Raw genomic sequence first — 20,902 nt, 5'->3', positions numbered from 1 at the left:
AGAGAGCGAGCGAGAGATTGAGCTTTGGTCGAGGTAATAGCCGTGTCCTTTGTCTCCTTGGAAACATACAATAGAGGAAGTTTACAAAGAAGGGACCTGCCCACTTTCACCTGCCACTCTGCCAGCAAATCAACACAGGTCCAGGTTTATAGGAAGTGAAGCGTCGGCAGTGACATGGAGACAGACTCGCTGCCAGGGAAGTGAACTGAGCTTCTGTTGATACGAAGAAAACAAGGTGAGCCAGATCTGTCGTTTACTTCTCACTCAAGATTTGGACTTGACCGAGCTCTCGCATGAGAGGGAGATTAGAAATGTTTCCATCGCTATTGTAACAACAAAAGAGCAGTGTCGTGCGTCACACTCAACACAGTCATGTTCAGTGTGTCTGAAGTTATTTCCTGCAGCAGATCTGCTCATGTAACACATATGACCTACTGGGAAAAGGTCAAACAAAGTGTTTATGGTGTTGTTTTCACTGCATAGACTGAGTATTACTAAGAAAAGGGAAAGAAACATAAACAGTGTATTCAAGTGTTTTTCAGCCCATGTTTTGTATCCCAGTACAGAACTAAATGGCCATGGATACCATCTGTGCTACCCTGGCTTGTTTCCTTCTGCTCATTTCTTTTGCTGTGGCACAACCACTGAAGGAGAAATTGACTGTCACGACAACAATATCAAGCCCTGATTTAAACACGACGCACACAACAGCGACAACGCTATCTTCATCCAACTCGGCTGGACATATCACTGTTATCTCAAACTCGACGGATAACACGACTCGATTTAACGCCACGACTCGGGACAATGAAACCTCCACCGACGTGACAACGGCTACACCTGAGAGTACAAGTCATCTCCAGACTTCTCAGTCAACAACCAACGTGACTTCACAAAGAAGTGGCACATCACTGACGACCACAACACCAGGCACATCACTGACGACCACAACACCAGGCACAACACTGACGACCACAACACCGGGCACAACACTGACGACCACAACACCGGGCACAACACTGACGACCACAACACCAGGCACAACACTGACGACCACAACACCAGGCACAACATTGACGACCACAACACCAGGCACATCACTGACGACCACAACACCAGGCACTCCTACATCTACGGCTCTGACAACAACGCAGACCACAGTAGGTAACATAAGCACTCCGGATATGACAGTCATCACAACTGAAAGTTCATCTCCCACTGCCTACACAACGTCAGAGTCAAACGGAACCACACAAGGTAAGTATTAATAATAATAATTACGTAATGTGAGTTAATATGTAACTCACTTTAATTTGTTCCTTTTTTTTGTGTTACAAGGTTTGAGACTCAAAATTTCTGAAAAGAACATGACTATTGTCTTCAGCGTTATACTTGGAGTGTTTGGCCTGGCATTGGTTGTGTTCATGTTTCACAAATGCAAATATAAAATCCAATACTTGCATCAACCGCTCAACAACAATGGTACGGTCTTCACCTTCATCATGCACTCAGTACATACGATTTTGTTCGTTGTTAGCAATTTTTAAAATCCTATTTCCGTTTTCAGCAGATGATTTTGTGGCAGACGATGACACACTCGTAATTTCTGGAGGACTTTATGATGGCCATCCAATATACGACAACGTGCCAACACCCACAGAAGATCAATCTCAATTTCGTCTCCAGTTCCTTCATTAAGAAAAAGGCAGTTCCCTCAGTTTTCAGATGTCACCTCGCATGCTTTTCATCTTCTACTAATTAGTACAATTTCAAGACCCTTCACACCTGTGAAATCTGAATTCTACACGAGAGGCTGACAGCAGAGAGGAAGAGAACATTACGAAGGGCAGGACAAAGCTGATCAATTTGAACATTTATTTTACATATATCACTGTCAATATTAGGAAACGTGACTATATTAGTACATGAAGAAACAATTCCCGACACCAAGAATATAAACTTGTGCATAAAAAATGTGATTGCATGTGAACACCAGTAAAAATAAATACAACAATGCCACGTGAAACTTGACAGTCACTTAAATTTCCTTTAAAACCAACAAAAACTTGCTAAAAAAGTTGGAATATGAACACTTAAATCTTTCTGTTTTGAACAATACAGTTTAACTGATCCATAACGCATCCATATTTTCTATGTCAAGAAATAAATTGGCATGTTATCAATAATACAGTCTATTTGATCCCTAACACTGCTAAATATGTATGTTAACAAAGTTGGAAAATGAACATCTGCACCTATCTATTATGATAACATGTCTATTTGACCTGTAACATCACTATTTATGCAAAGATCTTCTCATTAGTCATCCTCTTTTTTTTGTCACAGGCAGTAACAGCAGTCCAACCAGCATCCCTCATTCTTTTCATCGCAGCTAACTTCAATGAGTTCCCTGGTGATTTATGAGTGACCGGGCTCTGAATCTGAAAAAATGTTGATCCAAATCTTTTAAACATAAACTATCAGGGATTTTTTCTTCTTTGTCCATGTATGCAATGCATAACTCTAATTTTCTAATAGCATGTTACCTTCTTGTAGATGTTTTGTTTGCATAGTGGAGCAGAGGAATTGGGTGCAAGTGCACTTGCAAAGGTCTGCCAAGAAGAGAAAGAGAAGAGAAAGAGAAGAGAAAGAGAAGAGAAAGAGAAGGCCAAATCAGCAATCTTACACAAATGATGAAAAACACAAAACAAAAACAAGGACAATGTATTTGTCTAACAAAGAACAACTCACCAAAAGATCACTCTGATCAGAGCTGTCCGACTTGGGGTCAAACTCGATGCTGGTCTTCACCCAGAGTGCTGCCTTTTCAGTAGAAGGAGGAGTCCTGATTCTATATGACTGGAAAGGAATTCAAAGAGAAAATGTCAGCAAGTAATACATATTTTTATTAATCTTGGAAAATGTCAGGAAAAATACTGGATATTACTTTGATCTTTGATATTCCGCCAACTCCATTTGCAGAACTTCCTGGGGTTTTCAGATCTTCATTGCGAATTTCCTTCGATACAAAGTCGGTATTTTATGATTATGAATTCCACATGAGTGGCTAGATTCACATAAACTAAACTCTTATGTTACGCGTGTCTTTATCATCAAATCAAGTCAACGTTTACTCTATAAATAGATTAAACTGTTGTCTACCTTGGTCTTCGGGGTTGTTTCACACGATGTTCTGATGGATTCGGTGTCAGATTGCTAAACCACAGAAGACATACAATGTTATCATAGTTTGATTTATCTCTTGGAAACGGGCTATCACTCAGTAATGACTTCTAGTGACTCTTTACACCACATTTATTCACAGGACATACTGAGAGATGAATCCCCCCTACACATGAATGCACAGCCTTTGCCTGCACATGCACACACACATCAAAACATCCGTAATTATTTTTCCCCCAAACATTTTTGGTGAATAATAATTGTTTCAATTTATATAGCGCTTTTCCCGATACACAAAGACGCTTAATAATGAATGTATAAAAAGGATAAATGCTGTTTAATGTTTATAAATCAAAGACTTTAAAGGGAAGATGGTTTGAATGGGACTAACATGTGAGTTAATACACAATGCCCTCAGTCTTGAACATGGAAAGGCATTAAACTGCCAGCAATAATGATACAATAATGCAATAAATGTTAAGACAATTTGATGATTAGACAGTTTTCTCAAACTCACAGCTTTTTTTTTGAACACAGTTCTTCCATCATCTTTGCTGTGGGAGGGAGTTTTCTTGGCCTCGAAGAAGTCAAACGTGTGTCTTTTTGAAGAGCTGCCTTTTGGGGTCTTGGAACAGCTTTGTTTATAGTCTGAGGTAGGTGACTGGAAATGTAAAGATGAATTCTTGGTTGAGTACATGTGATAATAAACCACGTCATCAGTGGTTGCCTATTAGATGTTGTACCTCCACGTTCCTTGCTTCTGACAGCGAAGTGAATTTTGTTGACGATATTACTTTCTTCAAGTCAGTCAGCTCCTTCTGCATGTTTTTCTAATAGCAATGAAAAGTATTTCTCAAAGAATAAACGGCCTCTTAAAAAGTTAAGTATGACCTGTTTCAATAAAAAGCCCTCAAAAAATGAAACTGAATCGAACTGGCACATACCTTCTCTGCTATTTCTGTCTTCAGCTGTCGTGTCAGCTGATCGTTCTTTGCCTTGTGCTTCGTGAGGTCCAACACCTGATTTTTAGAATTTAGTTTTGCCTATAACTTATTGATTATTGAACTGTTTTATATAAAAATATGTTAATTCATAATTTTTCAGCAACACACCAGAGATTTTGTCGAGGCAGCAGCCTCCATCGTTTTCCTCTTGTTCTCATCTAGCTCTGCATCCTTTTCTTCAACCATCCGGTCATACTGGCTCTATTAAAACAATTTGAAGTTCCTTCCAATGCAAACTCTATTTGAATTGATAGTCACGCTATAGAAGTCATGTTCAGATGGCAAAACATAACTATATAATGACCTTACCTTGTGTTTCTCCATAAGTGCGACCATATCTGCTATCTTGTGTTGACACTTGAGTTCTGTGTCTTCCTTTTTCTTGACGGCCTCTACTGCTGTTAATCTGAGCTTTTGTAGCTGTAAGAAAGGTGTTTTTATTGGAATGTTGTATGAGGAACTTGAAATGTGGTAAATAACACAGTGTATAAGTAACCTCATTTTCAAGCTCTGTTGCAAAGGATGATTTGGACTGAAGATCCTGAAGAAATGTATGACGCTCTTCTTCGTTCAGTCTTTTGAGGTTCTGGGACTCCTCTTGAAGACTGTTGATCTGGAACAAAAACAACAACCATGTACATCATACAGGTCTATAATTATCGTTTTAAATGTTTTCTATTAATATTATACTGAAAGATACAAAAAGACAAAAACATACCACAATTTCAAGTTGACTGGATTTCGCATTCTCCTTTACTATTTCTTTCTTAAGCATTTTATTCTGAAAATATAGAATTCTACTCTTAGCGGAATATATAACACTATTCCATGTACGCTAAATCTACAGTTGTTTAGTCACAAACCTCTTTCTGGCATCCCTCTTGGGCTTTAAGTTTAATATCAAACTTTTTCCGGAGATTAGACAGCTAAAAAACAAACAATTCATTGTTATTTCCACAAAATTATAGATAATAACATTTAATATTTTTGTTTTTCAATAACCTTTGTTTCCACAGATTTGATCCAATTTTCTTTTTTTGCAATTTCTTCCTGCAGATGTTCACACTATACACAACAATCACAGACAATTAGAATTTCAAACTTTCAGAACGGCCGTCATCATGAGGCTTTGTGTTACTGGTGATAATGGGTTTAATTGGCATACTTACATTTTCTTTAATTTTCTTCTGCAAAGTCTCCGTTTCCTGATATGTCCCTTGGCTTTTGGTTTTAATGGAATTTACTTCCTCTCTATTTAATGAAAATAATCCAATATTAAACTCCTATTAAATCTCTTTATGTATATAAAGTGCAAAACTCACCGTAAACATTGGTTTTCCTTTTCCAGTCTTTGAATTTCTCTTGTGAGTGTCCCAACCTTCTCCTCATACACCTGATTCAGTCAAAACAGCTTTCAGCATGTTATTCATACAATAGACAGTAATAGAAAACAAACAGCTAATGTTGAGAAAATGATCACTTCAAACCTTCATGTTTGCCTCAATCGCCTTCAAATTAGAAGATCCACTCTCAAACTGCTGTTGAATGGCTGTCTTCTCACACAACAGCTCATTAAAGGTGGATGAGAGATTTTTGTACTTCACTCTTAAAAAAGACAACAATTAAACATTAGACATTGAGATTACAACAGTTCAATATAATATTTGATATGCAGATATTGTAGGCTATGAGAACTCACTTCTGCTGCGTGAAGTCTTTTTTCAGTTGCTCCATCTGACAGGTTTGTTCTTTATTCTTCGTTATTTCAGTATTCAGTTGTTCCTCCAGGTCTTGCAATTTGATCTGAGAATAAATACAAAACATAATTTGGTGAAGCCATGAATTGTGTATATACACAATATGACTACATGTGTTTCCATTAAATAAATAGCTTAAGTAGAAGTAAGCCATGTAAAAAACCTCTGTCACTGTGACTTTCTCCTTTAAGTCTTCTTGTGCATTTGCAGCAGCTTCACAAGTCTTTTTCAGTTGCTCTTGTTCTGCTTTCTCAATCTCTGCGTCATTCTTTATTGAGAAAAAATGTTATTTGTGCCTTACATTTCTAGTCATCTGCATTAGACTACGATATAAACACAGATTTTACTTCTGAGATGAGGTATCTATGTGTATCACCTTTAATAGCTGGACTTCTTCAGTTTTCTTTGACAGCTCAGCTGCAAGTTCCTCTACTCTGAGTTCAGTGACTTCAATCTTACTCTTCATGGACTCAATGGATTTGGATTTTTTATCCTAAGAAAAAAAGCGTGTCTTCAAGTTCTCATCTTTTGTGTTAAAACTATAATGACTAGTTGAGAAACGAAGAATGCCTTAAAATCCGCTCTACCAGTTCATCTTCAAGGATTTTGATCTGCCCATCTTTCTCTGCACTTTGCTCTATGCTCTCTCCTGTTGAGTAAAACATCTTCTTTTAGCTTGAAGTACATCAAATAAAAATATCTACACACTTCACTCAGAGAGGCTCACCTAAAAGTGTGTTCCTACTTTCAAGTTCTTTGTTGTTTGCCATAAGATTATCTTCAAGCTCCTTGGTCCTATAAAACGGGTCATAACAGGAACAAAAAGGTGTAAGGGAAAACTGTACTTGGTCAGAAAAATGCTCTGAATTTACATAAGCTATGTATACCTTTGTATCTCCAATGCCAGTGAATTATGTAGCTCCTCAATGATGGTCTGAATCTCCTCCAACTTGTTTGCTTGCTGATTTTTTTCTCTAGTGAGCTCCTGCAAGCTCAAGTCTTTGTTTTGAATAGTTTCTCCGGATTCTTCTTTGCTTTGGACCAACTTTGCAGCAATAGCGTCAAGATTTTTCTGAGGAATATAGTTAATTTTCAATCAAAGCAGGTAATCCACAAAACAACCGGACTCCACCGAAAATGACAGAAAATCTCAACACACTCACCTCAGTTTCTTTACAGTGCTGCTCTGCAGCATTCAGCCTTTGAAGAAGGGATTCTTGTTCCTGTTTTGAGCTTTTTAGAAGTTCATATTGTTCATCTGTAAATTCAGTAAATATTTAATGATACCAGTTTTGGTAGAACAAAGTGTATTAATACTAACAAAAATATCTTATAGTTTTTTAGTAAGGAATTTTAATAAGCAGTCATCCCGAAATACTGAGACACACAAGACATAAGATCCGTTTTAACACTTTTTGTTGATATCCTAGTCAAAGCTCATGATCTTACTTGTCGCCTCTTGAAGTTGTTTGCATTGCTTCTGGCTTTCACTGAGGTCAAGCAGGTGTTTTTGTAGTTCATTTTCCTTATCCTTAATTTTCTTTTGAAGCACTGCAACCTGTGAATGTGAGTGTCAATCCTCGAGCTATTTGTCCCAAAAACAAACGGATCTGATAAGACTCATTATTTTACTGACCTCTTTCTCTTTCATGTTATATTCTTGATGATATTTTTCTTTTAGATCTTCAAATTGCAGCAAGGCCTCTTTGACTGGAAAAAAATAGGAAATTGTTAATTGTTCTTAGGTGTGGACATGTTATTTTGCTTGTCAATCAATTCATATTATTTCTTTTGTCCTTTAACTTGTTTGTGAAAAGGCTACAGTAATAGTAAAAAGAAAAACCTTTCTGCAACTCTTGTTGATCAGCTTCTGCTTGAATACGAAGGCTTTCAAATGATGTGATCATTTTCTAAAAGAAAAAACATTAAATGTAAAGTGACCATCAAACCTTGTTAGGTTGGACTGTTTTATTGAAGAAAAAAAAATTGTGATGTAAATTTAGAGGTGTTTTACCTGAATACTTCCACTATTTTCCATGAAGAGGTGATGTGTTTCTTCTCTTTCGGATTCAACTAGAAAATGTAAATATTTGTTATGCAGCAATGTGTGCTTATTTGCAACACTTATTGGGGCAGAGAAATGTGAAGCACCTTTACTTACATAAATGCATTTTCTCAGCAGACCGCTGGAAAGTGTCTTTGAGGATATTACACAAGTTCCTTGTGCCGTTGTTTCTAAATTTAAAATGTGTCAAACAAAACATTTATACATTTGATTATCATGTTTATTTAGCTTTTACACAGCATGTCTAGTTTCAGGATCATTTTAAATAAAACCCTTACTTATCTCTCAAATCCTCATTTTCACTGATCTGTTCCTCCAGCTTTACACTCAGACTTTCATTTCCAAACTGTAGACAGAATAGACATAATACATACTAAAGATATCAAAGGGTGTTAGAGTATGCTGTTCCTCTTTTATCAATGATCCTTTGATAATCAAATAAATACAAAAAAGTGGAATGACAGATGAGGATACACACCTGCAAGTCTTGAATGGCTTTGCGCTGAGTTTCAATTGTTCTTTTGTTTTCTTGGAGCTTCCTTTCCTTCTGCACAGTGTCAGAGTCAACTTTTACCTTCCAGCACTTTATTTTCTCAACTTCATCAAACAGCTTGGAATACAGCTGCCCAGGACTGCAATTATTCTTGGGAATATTAACAATGATGGGAAGTAAATTGACATGCTTTTGAGTTGACACTTTACAAAGAGCAAATCCATCCTATTCATGCTTCACATTTTTGTATAATGAAAATATTACCTCGCCCTTTTCCATTGGGGGCACAGCTTTCATCCTGGGGAATTCTTTAGAGGAGAGACAACACTCAATTTACTGTAAGGTTTTGTGAGAATCGCCACCGTAATAATAATAATTGCCAACTACCTGGTCTAGTTGGTCTAGTTGGTACAACCACACTTGTATTTGGGAAAGGCACGCTCTGCTCTTTTTCAAAACCTTTACTGTGACCCTATGGGAAAACCGCAGTGATGCTTTGTCATCATCTGTATTATCCTAATTGATTACTGCCTCTTTAGACAGCTGCCTCTTTTCACCAATGCATTCAGCCTATTACAAGGATAACAATGCACACAATAACACATACTGTATCTTAAAAGACTTCTATTGCTTGAAAGAAACTTAAAAAAAAAAAGTTGACTTAATTATCATAGTGCTGACAGACAGCACCTGGACGTGTATTCATTCATGTTTACTAGTAAGTTAGTTAACTATTGGCTATTTAAAGTAACATTACCTGCTGCAATGAATTCATGAAATCACCGCAATTCTCAACCACTTCCTGAGGTCGAACTGCAGATACCTGCCCGCTACTCCCCCAGGAGGGTAACAGCAGTTTGAAGTTAAATCCCTGGTCTCTCTCCATCCTGAAATGAACAGAAGATAGAGTTTATATTCGCGTTAACCGACGTAAAGACACGGTTTACGGAGCTTTAACGTACATTTGCTATAAATGCATTTGTTTTACATTATCAAGAGGTACAATAACGTAGTATATATACGCTAATACATATGTACGCTATATAACTAGCGTTATGTAACGCTACAGTGGTCAACTAACGTAGCTAGCTAATTAGCATGTTCGTTGGACGTCAGCTCACGAGCTAACATTATCACGTTAACCGGCGCCACTTGACGCTACCTTATTTAGTTAATTGTAAGGATAGCGAACCCTCACTTACCTTCAATAAGTATTCCTAATAAATATACAACTAACTTAAATATATGCCAGTGAAATCATTTAACGTCGTCAAGACGTTCTTTTGGCAAATGACGGCCCGGGTAGCATCCCTCAGCTCCAGTTTACCGTGAGTCACCGTGAGAAAACGTTAACCGCAAATAACGGTTTTAATTCGCCGCACGCGCATGCGTGCTGAAGGATTCCTTCGCGCGCCCGCATACGCAATACGTTACATAAACGGTTTAGAGTCCATTGATCTGTGTGTTAATTCAGATTACCCCTCACCTTTGAGTGTATGTGTTAGTTGGTTGGATACAGATTGTTATTCCGCCCCAAATCCCAAGTCAATATTCTGTTATTGAATAAAAGGCATATAAGAAGAACATTTTCTTCCAGCTGCAGTCGGGTTCATCAACAAAGCCTCTGACACTGACTCCCAGGCCAATTTTCTTCAACACCATTGCACATATTTTCTTTATTAAAATACTCTTGTCAATTAAATTGTATAGTCTATACTTATTTTAAAATACTGTTATCTGTTTGTTGTTTCCCATATTTATCTTTAAATGATGTCTCGATTATTTCATGTTTATTGTTTTGATTATTTGTATTGTTTTATTGTTTTAGTCTATGTTTATTGTTCGGCACCTTTCACAAAGTCAAATCGGCTAATGTACTTGACAAACCAACGATTCTGATTCTAATCAATGATGGTGCATAAAAGGATCCATACACATTATTTACCTATTGTAGATTATGAAGTGTAAAGCACAGATTCAATGAGGTCAGGCCTGGGGCTTTATAATCATACATTCAGGAAAGGTCAGGCCATGCAACTAGAAAATAATCAATGTAACCTTGAGTAATTTCTAATGAAGAAAAAAGAGAGGTTCCAAAATCATTAGATAGTCTCATTAAACACATTGGGCCTCCTTGGTTCTTCCTCCTTTTTGGTTAGGGATTACAAGGACATGCATTATGCAAGGAAAAAGGAAGTGAAAACGTGAAATCCTGTCTGTGTCCCTGAAATTCAGGGTTTTTTTTTAATATCCTCAAGCATGACTGCACATGTTTCATACAGAGCATTGCATCCAATTTAGTTTGCAGGTGACATTTGTTTACAGAGGAACGGCTCTCAATTTCTTTCACACCATAATTCAAACCATTATGTTGCCATTCTCTAAAGACAGTATGCCAAAATTGCTATATGTTGTTTACTAGAACATACTTCTTATTAGGTAAGAGATACACTTTCATGACTATTTTCTCATGTCCTACATTTTATTAAATAATCCAAGAGGAGGACCTGATTAGTGCTGACAAGCTTCTTGTTAATTCACAAGTATACTTTTACCAAGTAAAGCCTTGGTTCTGCCGGTGTTGCAATATTGGTATCTTAGATACTGTCAACAATACATAATCCGTTTTGCACATTACAATTACAATGTTCAACCAGCAAAAAATAACGATAGAAGTTTTTATTGTCAAGCCAATATTCTATTAAGCCTATTTTATATTATTTATTTGTTTGTACTGTGGTTGTTATATAATGTCAAGAACATAATTTGATGAACTGACTAACTGCTGTGGAGGCATTCGTCCAATAATACAACAGATATAACAGATGACAATAGCTTGAATCTAATCCTTCGTTCACCCAGGCCATTGGATAGCGGTTAATGGCATGATACTTGTGTAGTTTCGAAGCAAAATAGAGTTAGTGCGTCTCTAAAGATCAAACATTTTTCTGATGGCACATTCTTTTCTATCATGTGAATACAGCAAGTGACGCAAAGAGGTTTAATACCCTTAGAATTATAGCAAATTCTCAATATTCATCATCACAAATGGACCCAAGCAAAACATGTTTAAAAGAGGAATAGGAATTAGTATGAATACATTTGGGGAATAGATAAAGTGAGAGTAGATGGACACCAAGGATGTTTTCAAACCTTTCCAAGGACCTTTACGGTCCTTGAGAACAGGACATCGCTTTTATAAACGTGTTTGAGAGATAGTGGCAAGCATGTTGAGGGGATAAAATTATGCACTTTCACAGATAACTTTTTTTAATAAATGGAGCACCGAAAATGCCATGTACCTTATTAAAAAATGTAATTATCTAATTTCTATTTTACAATGTTAAAATATCAGAAATTCTGTGCTGCAGGAAGGTTACAGTTATTCCATTCAAGATTTCAAAAAATATCATAATATCCTAAGAATATAAGTGATCTTAAAGGCTAAACTAACCTAAATCCAACACATAACAGTCCCTATATGAATACCAGAGGTAGTTTATGTAGATATGCATGAGAGTTTAAAGGGCACTGATAGGTGTATGCATGTTTTACATAAAATCCCAGTTGAGGCTTTCGGTGGTGGTCTGCAAAAACAATTAATTATAAAACAACTGAAATAAGTGTTTGTTTTTTAATATGCTGTATACATGTGAGATTAAATTGAACAAAAATGTCACATAACATGGTACAGAATATTAGACGGTGTCTTCTGTTTTCCTCGCCTCTGCCGTCTCCGTCGTAGCAACGTCCTCGTTGGACTTTTGTTCTCCACTTTCCACCTTGGCCCTACTCTCCTTCTCTTTTTTCTCTTTGGCCAGCAGATGATAGTTAAGTCCCATCCCCACAAACAAGATGATACTGGAGATGATGAGGAGGATGCCGCTGCACATGTACGTGTACTTGTAATCGCCATACGCGTCCTTGAACATCCCTGTGAAGAAAAAGAGTCACGTTGCATGATTCTTTAGTCACGGTCGAGACACAGAAATAAATACAAAAATGGATGACAGTGAACTTGGAAGCTCTTATAGAAGGCGCTGCACTCACCAAGCACAGGGGGTCCTAACAATACAGGACCGCACTCCAAAATGGTGACGAGGCCGACGGCACTGGAGAAGCGCTGAGCTCCCACCAGGTCCATCAAGGTCTCGAACAACACGGAGCTCAGCCACCCGAAAGCAACCCCCCAAAAAACGGCATAAATCACAAAGCCTTTGTAGTCTACTGATATTGGTGCCAGAAGGTGGCAAGCACCGTTGTACAGCACCGCGGTAGCGCAGAAGTACTGTATTCTGGGCCGGACCAACTTGGTGTTAGCCACAATGCCCATTAAGGGCCGGGCGACCATGTCCGTGAAAGCCAGCACAGACAGTAAGAAAGCTGCTTTGTCTTTTGGGATGTTCTTACTCGTTGCATAATTACTGAGGAACACCAGCGGCACAAACATCCCAAAACACGAGAAAATATTGCCGGCAATGTAGAGCAAAAAGCCCCGGTGCTTGAACAGAGAGAGGTCAATGACGGCGTTGATGTTCTGGAGTACCGTCCTCCTCTCTGTGCTCTTCTCTGCAGCTTTGGGTTTTGGTCCAATGGGACGCATGAGGGAACCGGCAACACAGCAATTGAATAGCAGGCCGCCCAAGATCAAGAAACTTCCTCTCCAGCCGAACTTGCCAAACAGCCAGGTGTTTACCGGAGCCAAAGTGGACAGGAAGACGGGGCTGCCAGCCATAGCAATTCCATTAGCAATCGGACGCTTAAGGTAGAAGTACTTTCCAATCATGGTGAGGGCAGGGTTCAGGTTGAAGGCCAAACCCAAACCTATCATGATCCAAAAAAAGATGAGTGTATTTTACATACCAGTTGAGAAAAAAAGGCATTTGAACTATTTGGAGATTATTTCTTGATATTTTTTTTTACTTTTGAAAAACACTAGATGGCAACAGTGCGTAGTAACAAAATGAAGAGACTCATGGCTAAACTTAGAAATATAGAAAGTTAAATTAGGTACCTCCCACCACACCAATACAAAGGTACAGTGCTTCAACAGAATTGCAGAAAGAGGCAGCGATGAGGCCCGATCCAGACAGGCATCCTCCCGCCATCATAACAGGACGACTCCCATATTTATTCACAAGGATGCTGCTGATTGGACCTGAAGAGCAAAAATACACCGGTATTAAAAAGCTGAACGATGGTGATTTCTATCCAATTATCAACGCACAGGTCTCGATTGAACCACCAGAGGGCTCCAGTGCCACAGCCGTGGCTCGAAAAAAATCAAACAACTTCTGCAATCTTTTTTGTCAGTGCTGCACTGCAGTAGATGTGTTCTTGTGCCATTAATAATGCGATGTGTCAGAAAAACCATGACGGTGCTAATGAAATAAGCGTTTATTTGTTTGAGAGATTCATAAAAATTGACAGAGGAACAATTTGTAGGTGGATTCTTCTTTAAATGGATTCTGAATGCATTTTAAATGATTATTGGAATATCCTCAGTTCAGATGAGTGGGTGGGTGTATAAGTGTGTGTGTTGAAGGGACTGCTGTGTGAGAGTGTGTGTGTGTCTATGTATGTATCTTATTAGGTGGTGTTTGCAATTTCGGCACCTAGTACATTAGTTCTAAAGAAAAAGTGACAGAATGAGGGAGCAGTACATCAACTTATCAATATGCATGCACCTTGGACTCAACATCAATTTAGAAAAATCAGTATGACTTGTCAACAAATGACTAAAATGTGCGGCTGGTTCACGTCGCCAAACACCATCTCCATCCTTGGCTTATAACAAGCGGCCTAAATGAGTATGAGGACCCACACGGAAGACACTTCTGCCTTCCTGCCAAATCCCTGCGCGAGCCAATGAACCTAAATAGAAACTGACAGTTTTTGTTTAGAGGTTGTCCAGACTCATTTGCCAGCACGGTGCAAGACAAAGGGTTTTTAAATTGTAATGCAGCCAGTCTCCACACTAACAATGAGTTCTTTCCTTCCGCCTTGCAGGGAGACTTGCTTGGGATAAAAAGGTTGGAGACAAACCAATGTAGAATATTATGAATGTAATGAATCAAACATTGAAGGAGTACAGAGGTGTGCAACAGTAGGTTGTTAATGAACTTCCCCTGCTGATGTGCTCAGAATGTTTAACGTACGATAACAGACTTGGCTGTCAGCTGCTCACGGACAAACATTTCATCACTTAACTTTCAATTACCATGCATAACTTTGCTTTCATCTGTGTGTATTTACATCTAACCATTTGAATGAATTAACAATGTCCCTGAATATGTATGTTGAGTCCAATGTGACTTACAACTTGTCAGAATAAGTGCATAACTGTCTTTAAAGGCTTGAAAAAGGAGGTAAAGCAACCCCAGCTGATAAATACACTGAGAAGTGGCGGACAAATGAAGAAGAATCAGGTGTTCTCCAAGTGCAACTCTGTGACCTTTAATCACTGGAATGTGCTGCCGAACGATAAGCAGCATTGATTCTTTTAACACACTTACTTTGTACCGTAACGAGGGCTTAACTTTGACATGAAGTTTTGCTCGCCTTTAATATGCAATTCTGAAACTTGCAGCTTGCTTTTACACTCCGCACGTCGCAAAAAAAGTAATATGTTCAACATTATGCAATACTGCCAATACAATACGGTTCCCACGTTTATTTTATTGCCTGCAGATCTTGTAAATATATTTTACAGAAAATTTGATACAAAGTAGTTTCATATGGTGTAATATTTTCCACTTCACATCAGTTTGGCACACTAAAGCAACTTTCCGAAAACTTCCCCGAGATTATAAAAAGATGCCCAAGTCATCATTTTTTCCGGTTTATCACAAGAAAAGAGAAGTGCTGTGGTTTGATTTCCGAGTCGACGGGGTAGAGGGACGAGGGGAGCTCCTTTGAACTCGGTTCTCTCCGGGTTGAATATCACGCACATGAATGGAGCGTTACAGTCACCTGACTGGCCGTCACTCATCTCACCAGCCCAGCAACACAAACCAAACCTCTGGTACCCTCCCACCCTCGATCAGAAACCAATACCCACCTCAAAAACCAATTCAAGAGCAAATCTTCAATAGAGGAGTTACAGTGTTTTATTATCTCAGGCTCAAATGTTTGATGACGCCGCACTATAACCTTTTAGAATCCGCAGCTTCTTTGTGGACAGAGTGAGGCTGAACGAGCACGAAGCAAGTGCGTACTTGGAGCAATGGATCGGCTTTGTAACACTCCAGGAGTAAATATTTTACAAGTTGTGCTAAGAGCCGGAGACTGATTCCATCTCTCAATCCTCTTGATGTGCTGAATGTCAAGTGCTCAGCGATGATTGACAGGTTGGATTTTCGGACTTGTGGCTCACCTCCGGCGTACATGAACGCTAACATGATGGAAGTGATCCAGGACACCTGGCTGCTGGTCACATGGAAGATCGCCTCAATCTCTTCGAAGAAGACAGTGATAGACTTGGGGAAGGCGTAGGAGAAGCCAATGGAGATGAAGGCCCCGACCACCACCATCCATCCCCAGCCCCCCTCGGGTCGCACGTAGCCATCAGAGCTATCGACGACGGTCGTCATTTCCCAGTCACGAAACTCCTCTTCCTTTTCAACGCGTTTTAAAGCTTTGAGGATCTGCTCAGGAGAGAACAAAACAGCACAGAACATAACTTTGGTTACTGAAACTCTTAATGGCTCGGGACAGGCTCACACAAAAAAAGTAAAATTGGCAGCTCAGCCTTCTTACACTGAGACTACTACTCCCTCCTCAAGGCCATAAGAGAGGCAAGCTCCTTTTTAAACGACGATTGAAAACTGATTTATTCTGCATTGCGTTTAAGAAGCTGACACTTTTCTTTTGTTTTATATTCATCTTTTAGATGTTTTATTGTTCTACTGCCTACCTTTGTTTCATTGCTTGGTTTTATCATGCGGCATTTGCATGTTTTAATCAGTTTTTATATTCTCATTTCTTCACATTGTTGTAAAACACGTTGAACTACTCCCCCTGTATAAAAGTTGCTATATTAATAAAGTGTATCATACTTGATGTTTTGTCCTCCGCTTTGAAACATTTGACATCATTTTTGTGTCAACAGCAACATTTTAAGTAAGAACTCAAGATTATCTTGACACAACTAAGGAGTGTTACAAATAGTTATAAAGCCACTCATCAAACAATATCTAATTGGATAATAAAAAAGGGGTATGAAAGCAACTAAAAACATAATAAATCATTTTTATGACAATAATAACGTTAATGTCACTGCTGAATTCAAAAAGACATTTATACTAGTGTCAAAAAATAAAGTAAAACTAGAATTTTTCCACGAGTTGGTTTCACGTTTACTTCTCCATTTGCCTACCACTACTATAACGGCTCACTTGAGTTGTCTTCTTTCGCAAAGGTTTGTTAATATTGTTGCAATAGACTCGTCCTTGACCTTTTCCATGATGGTAGAACAGTGTCACAGCTGTGATCTGTGGTTCAGATGTGATACGATTTTGCTATTTTCAAAGTTCAACGAATTCTCAAGGTGATTGAGTAATTGATGTATTTCTTTTGCTTTTTTTCCCCCTCCACAGTGAATCTCCTTAAATCTTTTAGGCTAATCCTACAAAAGGTGTACATGTTGTATGTCAATGACCATAAGTGTGGACAAATACCAATTTAACTGTTGCTAAAAGCTGAGAAGAGTTGTTTTTTAAAAAAAAAGTTTCTTCACACATTAAAAGTGAGAATGAATAACAAAATTATTTCCGTTCAATTGTTTCCACGATTTAATTCTTCTTCAATTGTAGACACATGTTTGATCTTCTCGACCCCCAGATGTCACATTGTTTGGCTTCTTTTAAAAATATTCCAACTCCAATACTGAAGATATTGTGTCTGTATTTTCTTTTTTTCCATCTGTCTGATGCCATCTGACCCGTGTGCACTAACTGACAAAACACACTTGTTTTACTGTATAAATTCACCCTTAACATGTGCAAAATCCACTGTTCGCCACTGACCTGTGAGCAACTCTGAGTAGCTTTGCTTTGCTGGTGCCGCATGCATATTTGGAAAGAGATCGGATTTGTCTTCAAATATTTCCCCAACTCGACGAGAAACTTTAAAATTAAGGAATGCCGTTTTTGGACTTGCTTTGCTTTGAGTTGTTCTCTGCATGTATTTACTGAGCTCCCACCCGCTGAGCTCCCACAGTCTCACTTTGGAGGTGATGAATAAGAGTCCGTCTGCAAGAGTCAAACAAGTTACTGTATTGTTTACACGGGGGAGAGTATCCAGAGAAAACATCGATCAGACCATGAACCCTGGAAGAATTCACACTGTTGAATAGCTCAGGGCTACGCTCCGGAGTGGGTGATGATATACTGTTTTTCAGCCGAGGAGGACTTGATTTGGTTGATGAATTGGTTTAGGGCTCTGAAAACGTATTGGAGAAGCCAGTTGTGTGCAGCGAGTAGTGAATATTTAATGTCCTAAAGAACTTTTTTTATTGAGCTGGGATTTTAGCTGCTGCTATGGAGCTGTAATCGTGCCTCCTGCATTATTCTACACATGCAATAGGTAATGGAGGTGAAACAAGAGCTTATGCCTTTTATTTATTCACACAGATATTACGGGTCATTTAGAATCATTAGGTAGTAACCACTTGGGTGTAACACATTTTATTTGCATATAAATGCCATTTAAAAATGTTACAGTCTTTTACTTTTCGACAAGAGGAAGCGGAATTGTTCGGAACAACAGCCGACAGCGTAAACTGTCACAGCCGACACATTTGTAAGACAGACCAACACATCAACAACACGTCAACAAATACCAACCGCTAAGCTACGCTCCAGGAAAGGTTAATACCTGTTAATGACAAAGACTACTTCAAGAGAAAGTTCACCGTTTGGTGAACTGTGCTTAACCGCTTAGAGAAGGTTCGTATCAACTGTGTGTTCAGTCCTTGCCTGGGTAGCTAGCGAAAACTGAGAAAACTTGCCCGGGTCGGCGAAAACAACAAGCATTTCTTTGACCTAAGGAAATACAACAATGTGTAATTCACATGTAATCATGTTTTAGTAATGTTAAATGCTTTAAATTAAATGAATTAGGTTGGTTAGAAACCATTGTCTATTCCCGTGACAACATTAGCCTAATTGATGTTGTTTAGCACAACGGATACACCTACAAGCTAGTTTTAAAGTTAAGCCAGAACATTCCTCCGTCAGTGTTAATATTTCAATGTTTCTGTGTCGAAGCTTTACTTTGCATTCATGTTGTTTAATGAAGGCTACATTGAAGTATGAATTTTTGTCAAATAAAAAGAGCTGGATTCTGGTTCCCACCTGTCACATCTCCCACTCTGGAAACGGAGGGTCTGCACAATTACATGAAAGGTCAGTTGAAAGACTTTCACTGACTGAAAATAGTCACCACATCCAGAAGGCGGCCTCTCAAATAGGCCAGTGTGCTGGGGAAATGTTCTTCACTGGCAGCAGAGGCAGTGCTGCAATTTTAAAGAATGAAAAATTCAGTGGTTGACTTTAGATGATGAATGGAGGAATGAGTTGAGACAGACAGGATTCCAGATAAAACATCAAAACCGCAGGAATAATGAATAAACCGGATAATTTCACACTAAGGATTGATCGCTTGGATTCAAAATGGAGAGAAAAGCATCTAACAATTGACTGAAAACCGCAGCGTTGATTCATTTAAGCCAGGTATCGGAGAATGAAATAAGTAGACAAATGGGCAGAGGCATCGACACTAAACCCCGTCACATTGTAAAGCTCTAAATAAAGCAGTTAAAGTGCCACTTGACAACGCAGACATTCCAGCACAAAGCAGGGTCTGTTCAGCAGACAACACTAGAGACTCAAGAAGAGTTGGTTTTACTGAAAAACGAAACAATGTTCTTTGGAATTAATTTGACTAACACGGGTCACTGTTCGACACCCTGAGCTTGTTATGTGAAGCGATAAAATCCAGTTGCTTGACTTGACCATCATTAGCTAGAGGCAAACTGAGGCAAAGCACTGCTCCATATAGAAACATCATCCATGTGGTGCATTCAAGGCCCCCCAACTTCTACACCTCATCTCAAAAAGGATTTTTAACAGTTCTTCTTCTTAGTTTTATTCAGATGTATTTTGTGTTTGGATTAATAGTGAGCTGCGCTGAATTAAACAGTCAGAAATAACCAGAATAGTGTTGAATGAACATGAAATTGTACATCTTTGGCTTAATGTTTGTGCCTCCAGCCAAAGAGTTTTCATTAATTCACCCTGCAGCCATGCTGGGGGTCTTTTATGACCCCAAGTTTTCAAATACCGCTTATTAGACCTGGTGAATTTGTCTGATTAATTATAGATGAGGGAAGCTTGTTAAATATTTGCTCAGGGAAAAAAATCACACTCGCGTAGTGAGTACTGTATTGTTAGAACACTGACAAAGCAACACATCTTCTACAAGTATCCAACTGAAAATAGCCTGCTTATGCAAGCAATTACTTGGAAAGTGACGTCTGTCAAACGTTAGAAGTGCACAGTGTCTGTGTGTCAAGTGTCTTACCTTGGCAGGAGCTCTCCAACAGGGACAGATGAGCTCTGCAGATAAACAGCAGTCTCCGAGGCACGTTAACACACTGCCGACATCATTGAATGGGACTGAGCCTCTCTGAATATGTATGAAATGAAATAAAAATCGCTGCGTACGTTTCACAGACGCTCCAGACGTTATCCGTGGGTCTGTATCTGCCGTGACAGCCCAAAAGTTGCCGGCGGCACGTCGGCCTCAGACTTCATCGAACGTGACTTGAGTGAAGCTGAAAAGTTCAGTTCATTCAGTGCCCAGATCAAACAGCTGGACGATCTGGATGCTGTGGTGCTAAATGTTGAGGTCAGTCACGTTCTTGTTGGTAGTGGGAGGCTGTGTGCCGTGCCCCTGCAATACTTTCTCCACCTCTGTGTCATGTGCTGAGCTCACGCACACACACACACACACACACACACACACACACACACACACACACACACAGACACAGACACAGACACACACACACAAGATAAGAGGCCCCTATGGCATAATGGCTGCACTCTAAGAGACACAATGCTTTCTGAGATGCTGATTTCCTACATTTGCTGATTTTTTTAGCACTATTCAATTGAATTGATAGGAAATACAGTTTACCTAAACAACAGACATTGTTAACCCCCTCCACCTGAAAGAAAGCTTTCAGGGTTCAGAACTGTTCGAGCCTTTCTCCTACAACACCCTAAGGTGCTGTAATGAGAGTACACAAACTTGGGAAAGGAAAGGCCTGAGTACACAAAGTTATTGAAACAGTGTGCACTTGCAAAGTGCCTTAAATTTCTTCACACCTTTGAAA

At 38.9% G+C, this 20,902-nt stretch overlaps 3 protein-coding genes and 1 long non-coding RNA gene across 7 annotated transcripts in view; 2 read left to right on the top strand and 2 right to left on the bottom strand.

The window, feature by feature from the left end:
• The window catches only part of tspan2a (tetraspanin 2a), a 356,749-nt gene that overhangs the window by 35,470 nt on the left and 300,377 nt on the right, over positions 1 to 20,902 (top strand). The window lies entirely within an intron of this gene.
• Positions 88 to 1,466, top strand: LOC137796853 (uncharacterized). Its single transcript, XR_011078617.1, has 3 exons — positions 88 to 235; positions 567 to 1,257; positions 1,339 to 1,466. It is a non-coding gene; the product is annotated as an uncharacterized lncRNA (long non-coding RNA).
• sycp1 (synaptonemal complex protein 1) lies at positions 1,862 to 9,845 on the bottom strand. Of its 4 annotated transcripts, none has more exons than XM_068595060.1 (35): positions 9,705 to 9,845; positions 9,260 to 9,389; positions 8,890 to 8,974; positions 8,767 to 8,810; positions 8,488 to 8,652; positions 8,288 to 8,355; positions 8,106 to 8,179; positions 7,959 to 8,017; positions 7,788 to 7,854; positions 7,581 to 7,654; positions 7,394 to 7,502; positions 7,108 to 7,202; positions 6,832 to 7,016; positions 6,672 to 6,739; positions 6,532 to 6,593; positions 6,321 to 6,437; positions 6,108 to 6,212; positions 5,887 to 5,990; positions 5,675 to 5,792; positions 5,510 to 5,580; positions 5,357 to 5,438; positions 5,190 to 5,252; positions 5,051 to 5,113; positions 4,906 to 4,968; positions 4,684 to 4,800; positions 4,497 to 4,607; positions 4,296 to 4,388; positions 4,128 to 4,202; positions 3,927 to 4,013; positions 3,701 to 3,844; positions 3,163 to 3,216; positions 2,948 to 3,019; positions 2,752 to 2,859; positions 2,547 to 2,612; positions 1,862 to 2,441 (listed from the first exon to the last, which is right to left on the bottom strand). In XM_068595060.1, the coding sequence occupies exons 2-35, from the start codon at positions 9,386 to 9,388 to the stop codon at positions 2,301 to 2,303; spliced, it is 3,138 nt and encodes a 1,045-aa protein (XP_068451161.1). In that variant the 5' UTR covers position 9,389; positions 9,705 to 9,845; the 3' UTR covers positions 1,862 to 2,300. The 4 variants fall into 4 exon arrangements, with proteins under 4 accessions (XP_068451161.1, XP_068451162.1, XP_068451163.1 ...); XM_068595061.1 differs by having other exon boundaries at positions 8,488 to 8,556; XM_068595062.1 differs by lacking the exons at positions 8,890 to 8,974; positions 9,705 to 9,845 and having other exon boundaries at positions 9,260 to 9,355.
• Positions 12,123 to 18,958, bottom strand: LOC137796568 (monocarboxylate transporter 1-like). Its single transcript, XM_068594570.1, has 5 exons — positions 18,858 to 18,958; positions 15,878 to 16,148; positions 13,517 to 13,660; positions 12,553 to 13,326; positions 12,123 to 12,436 (listed from the first exon to the last, which is right to left on the bottom strand). Exons 2-5 carry the CDS (start codon positions 16,092 to 16,094, stop codon positions 12,201 to 12,203), a joined length of 1,371 nt encoding a protein of 456 aa, XP_068450671.1. The 5' UTR covers positions 16,095 to 16,148; positions 18,858 to 18,958; the 3' UTR covers positions 12,123 to 12,200.

Source organism: Clinocottus analis, unplaced genomic scaffold, assembly GCF_023055335.1.
Source record: "Clinocottus analis isolate CAN_PGR_092001 unplaced genomic scaffold, fCliAna1.0.p SCAF_3, whole genome shotgun sequence".
In the NCBI taxonomy this organism is placed as follows: Eukaryota; Metazoa; Chordata; class Actinopteri; order Perciformes; family Cottidae; genus Clinocottus; species Clinocottus analis.
Note: the sequence above shows the minus strand (reverse complement) of the source record. Positions and strands in the feature narration are given on the sequence as shown.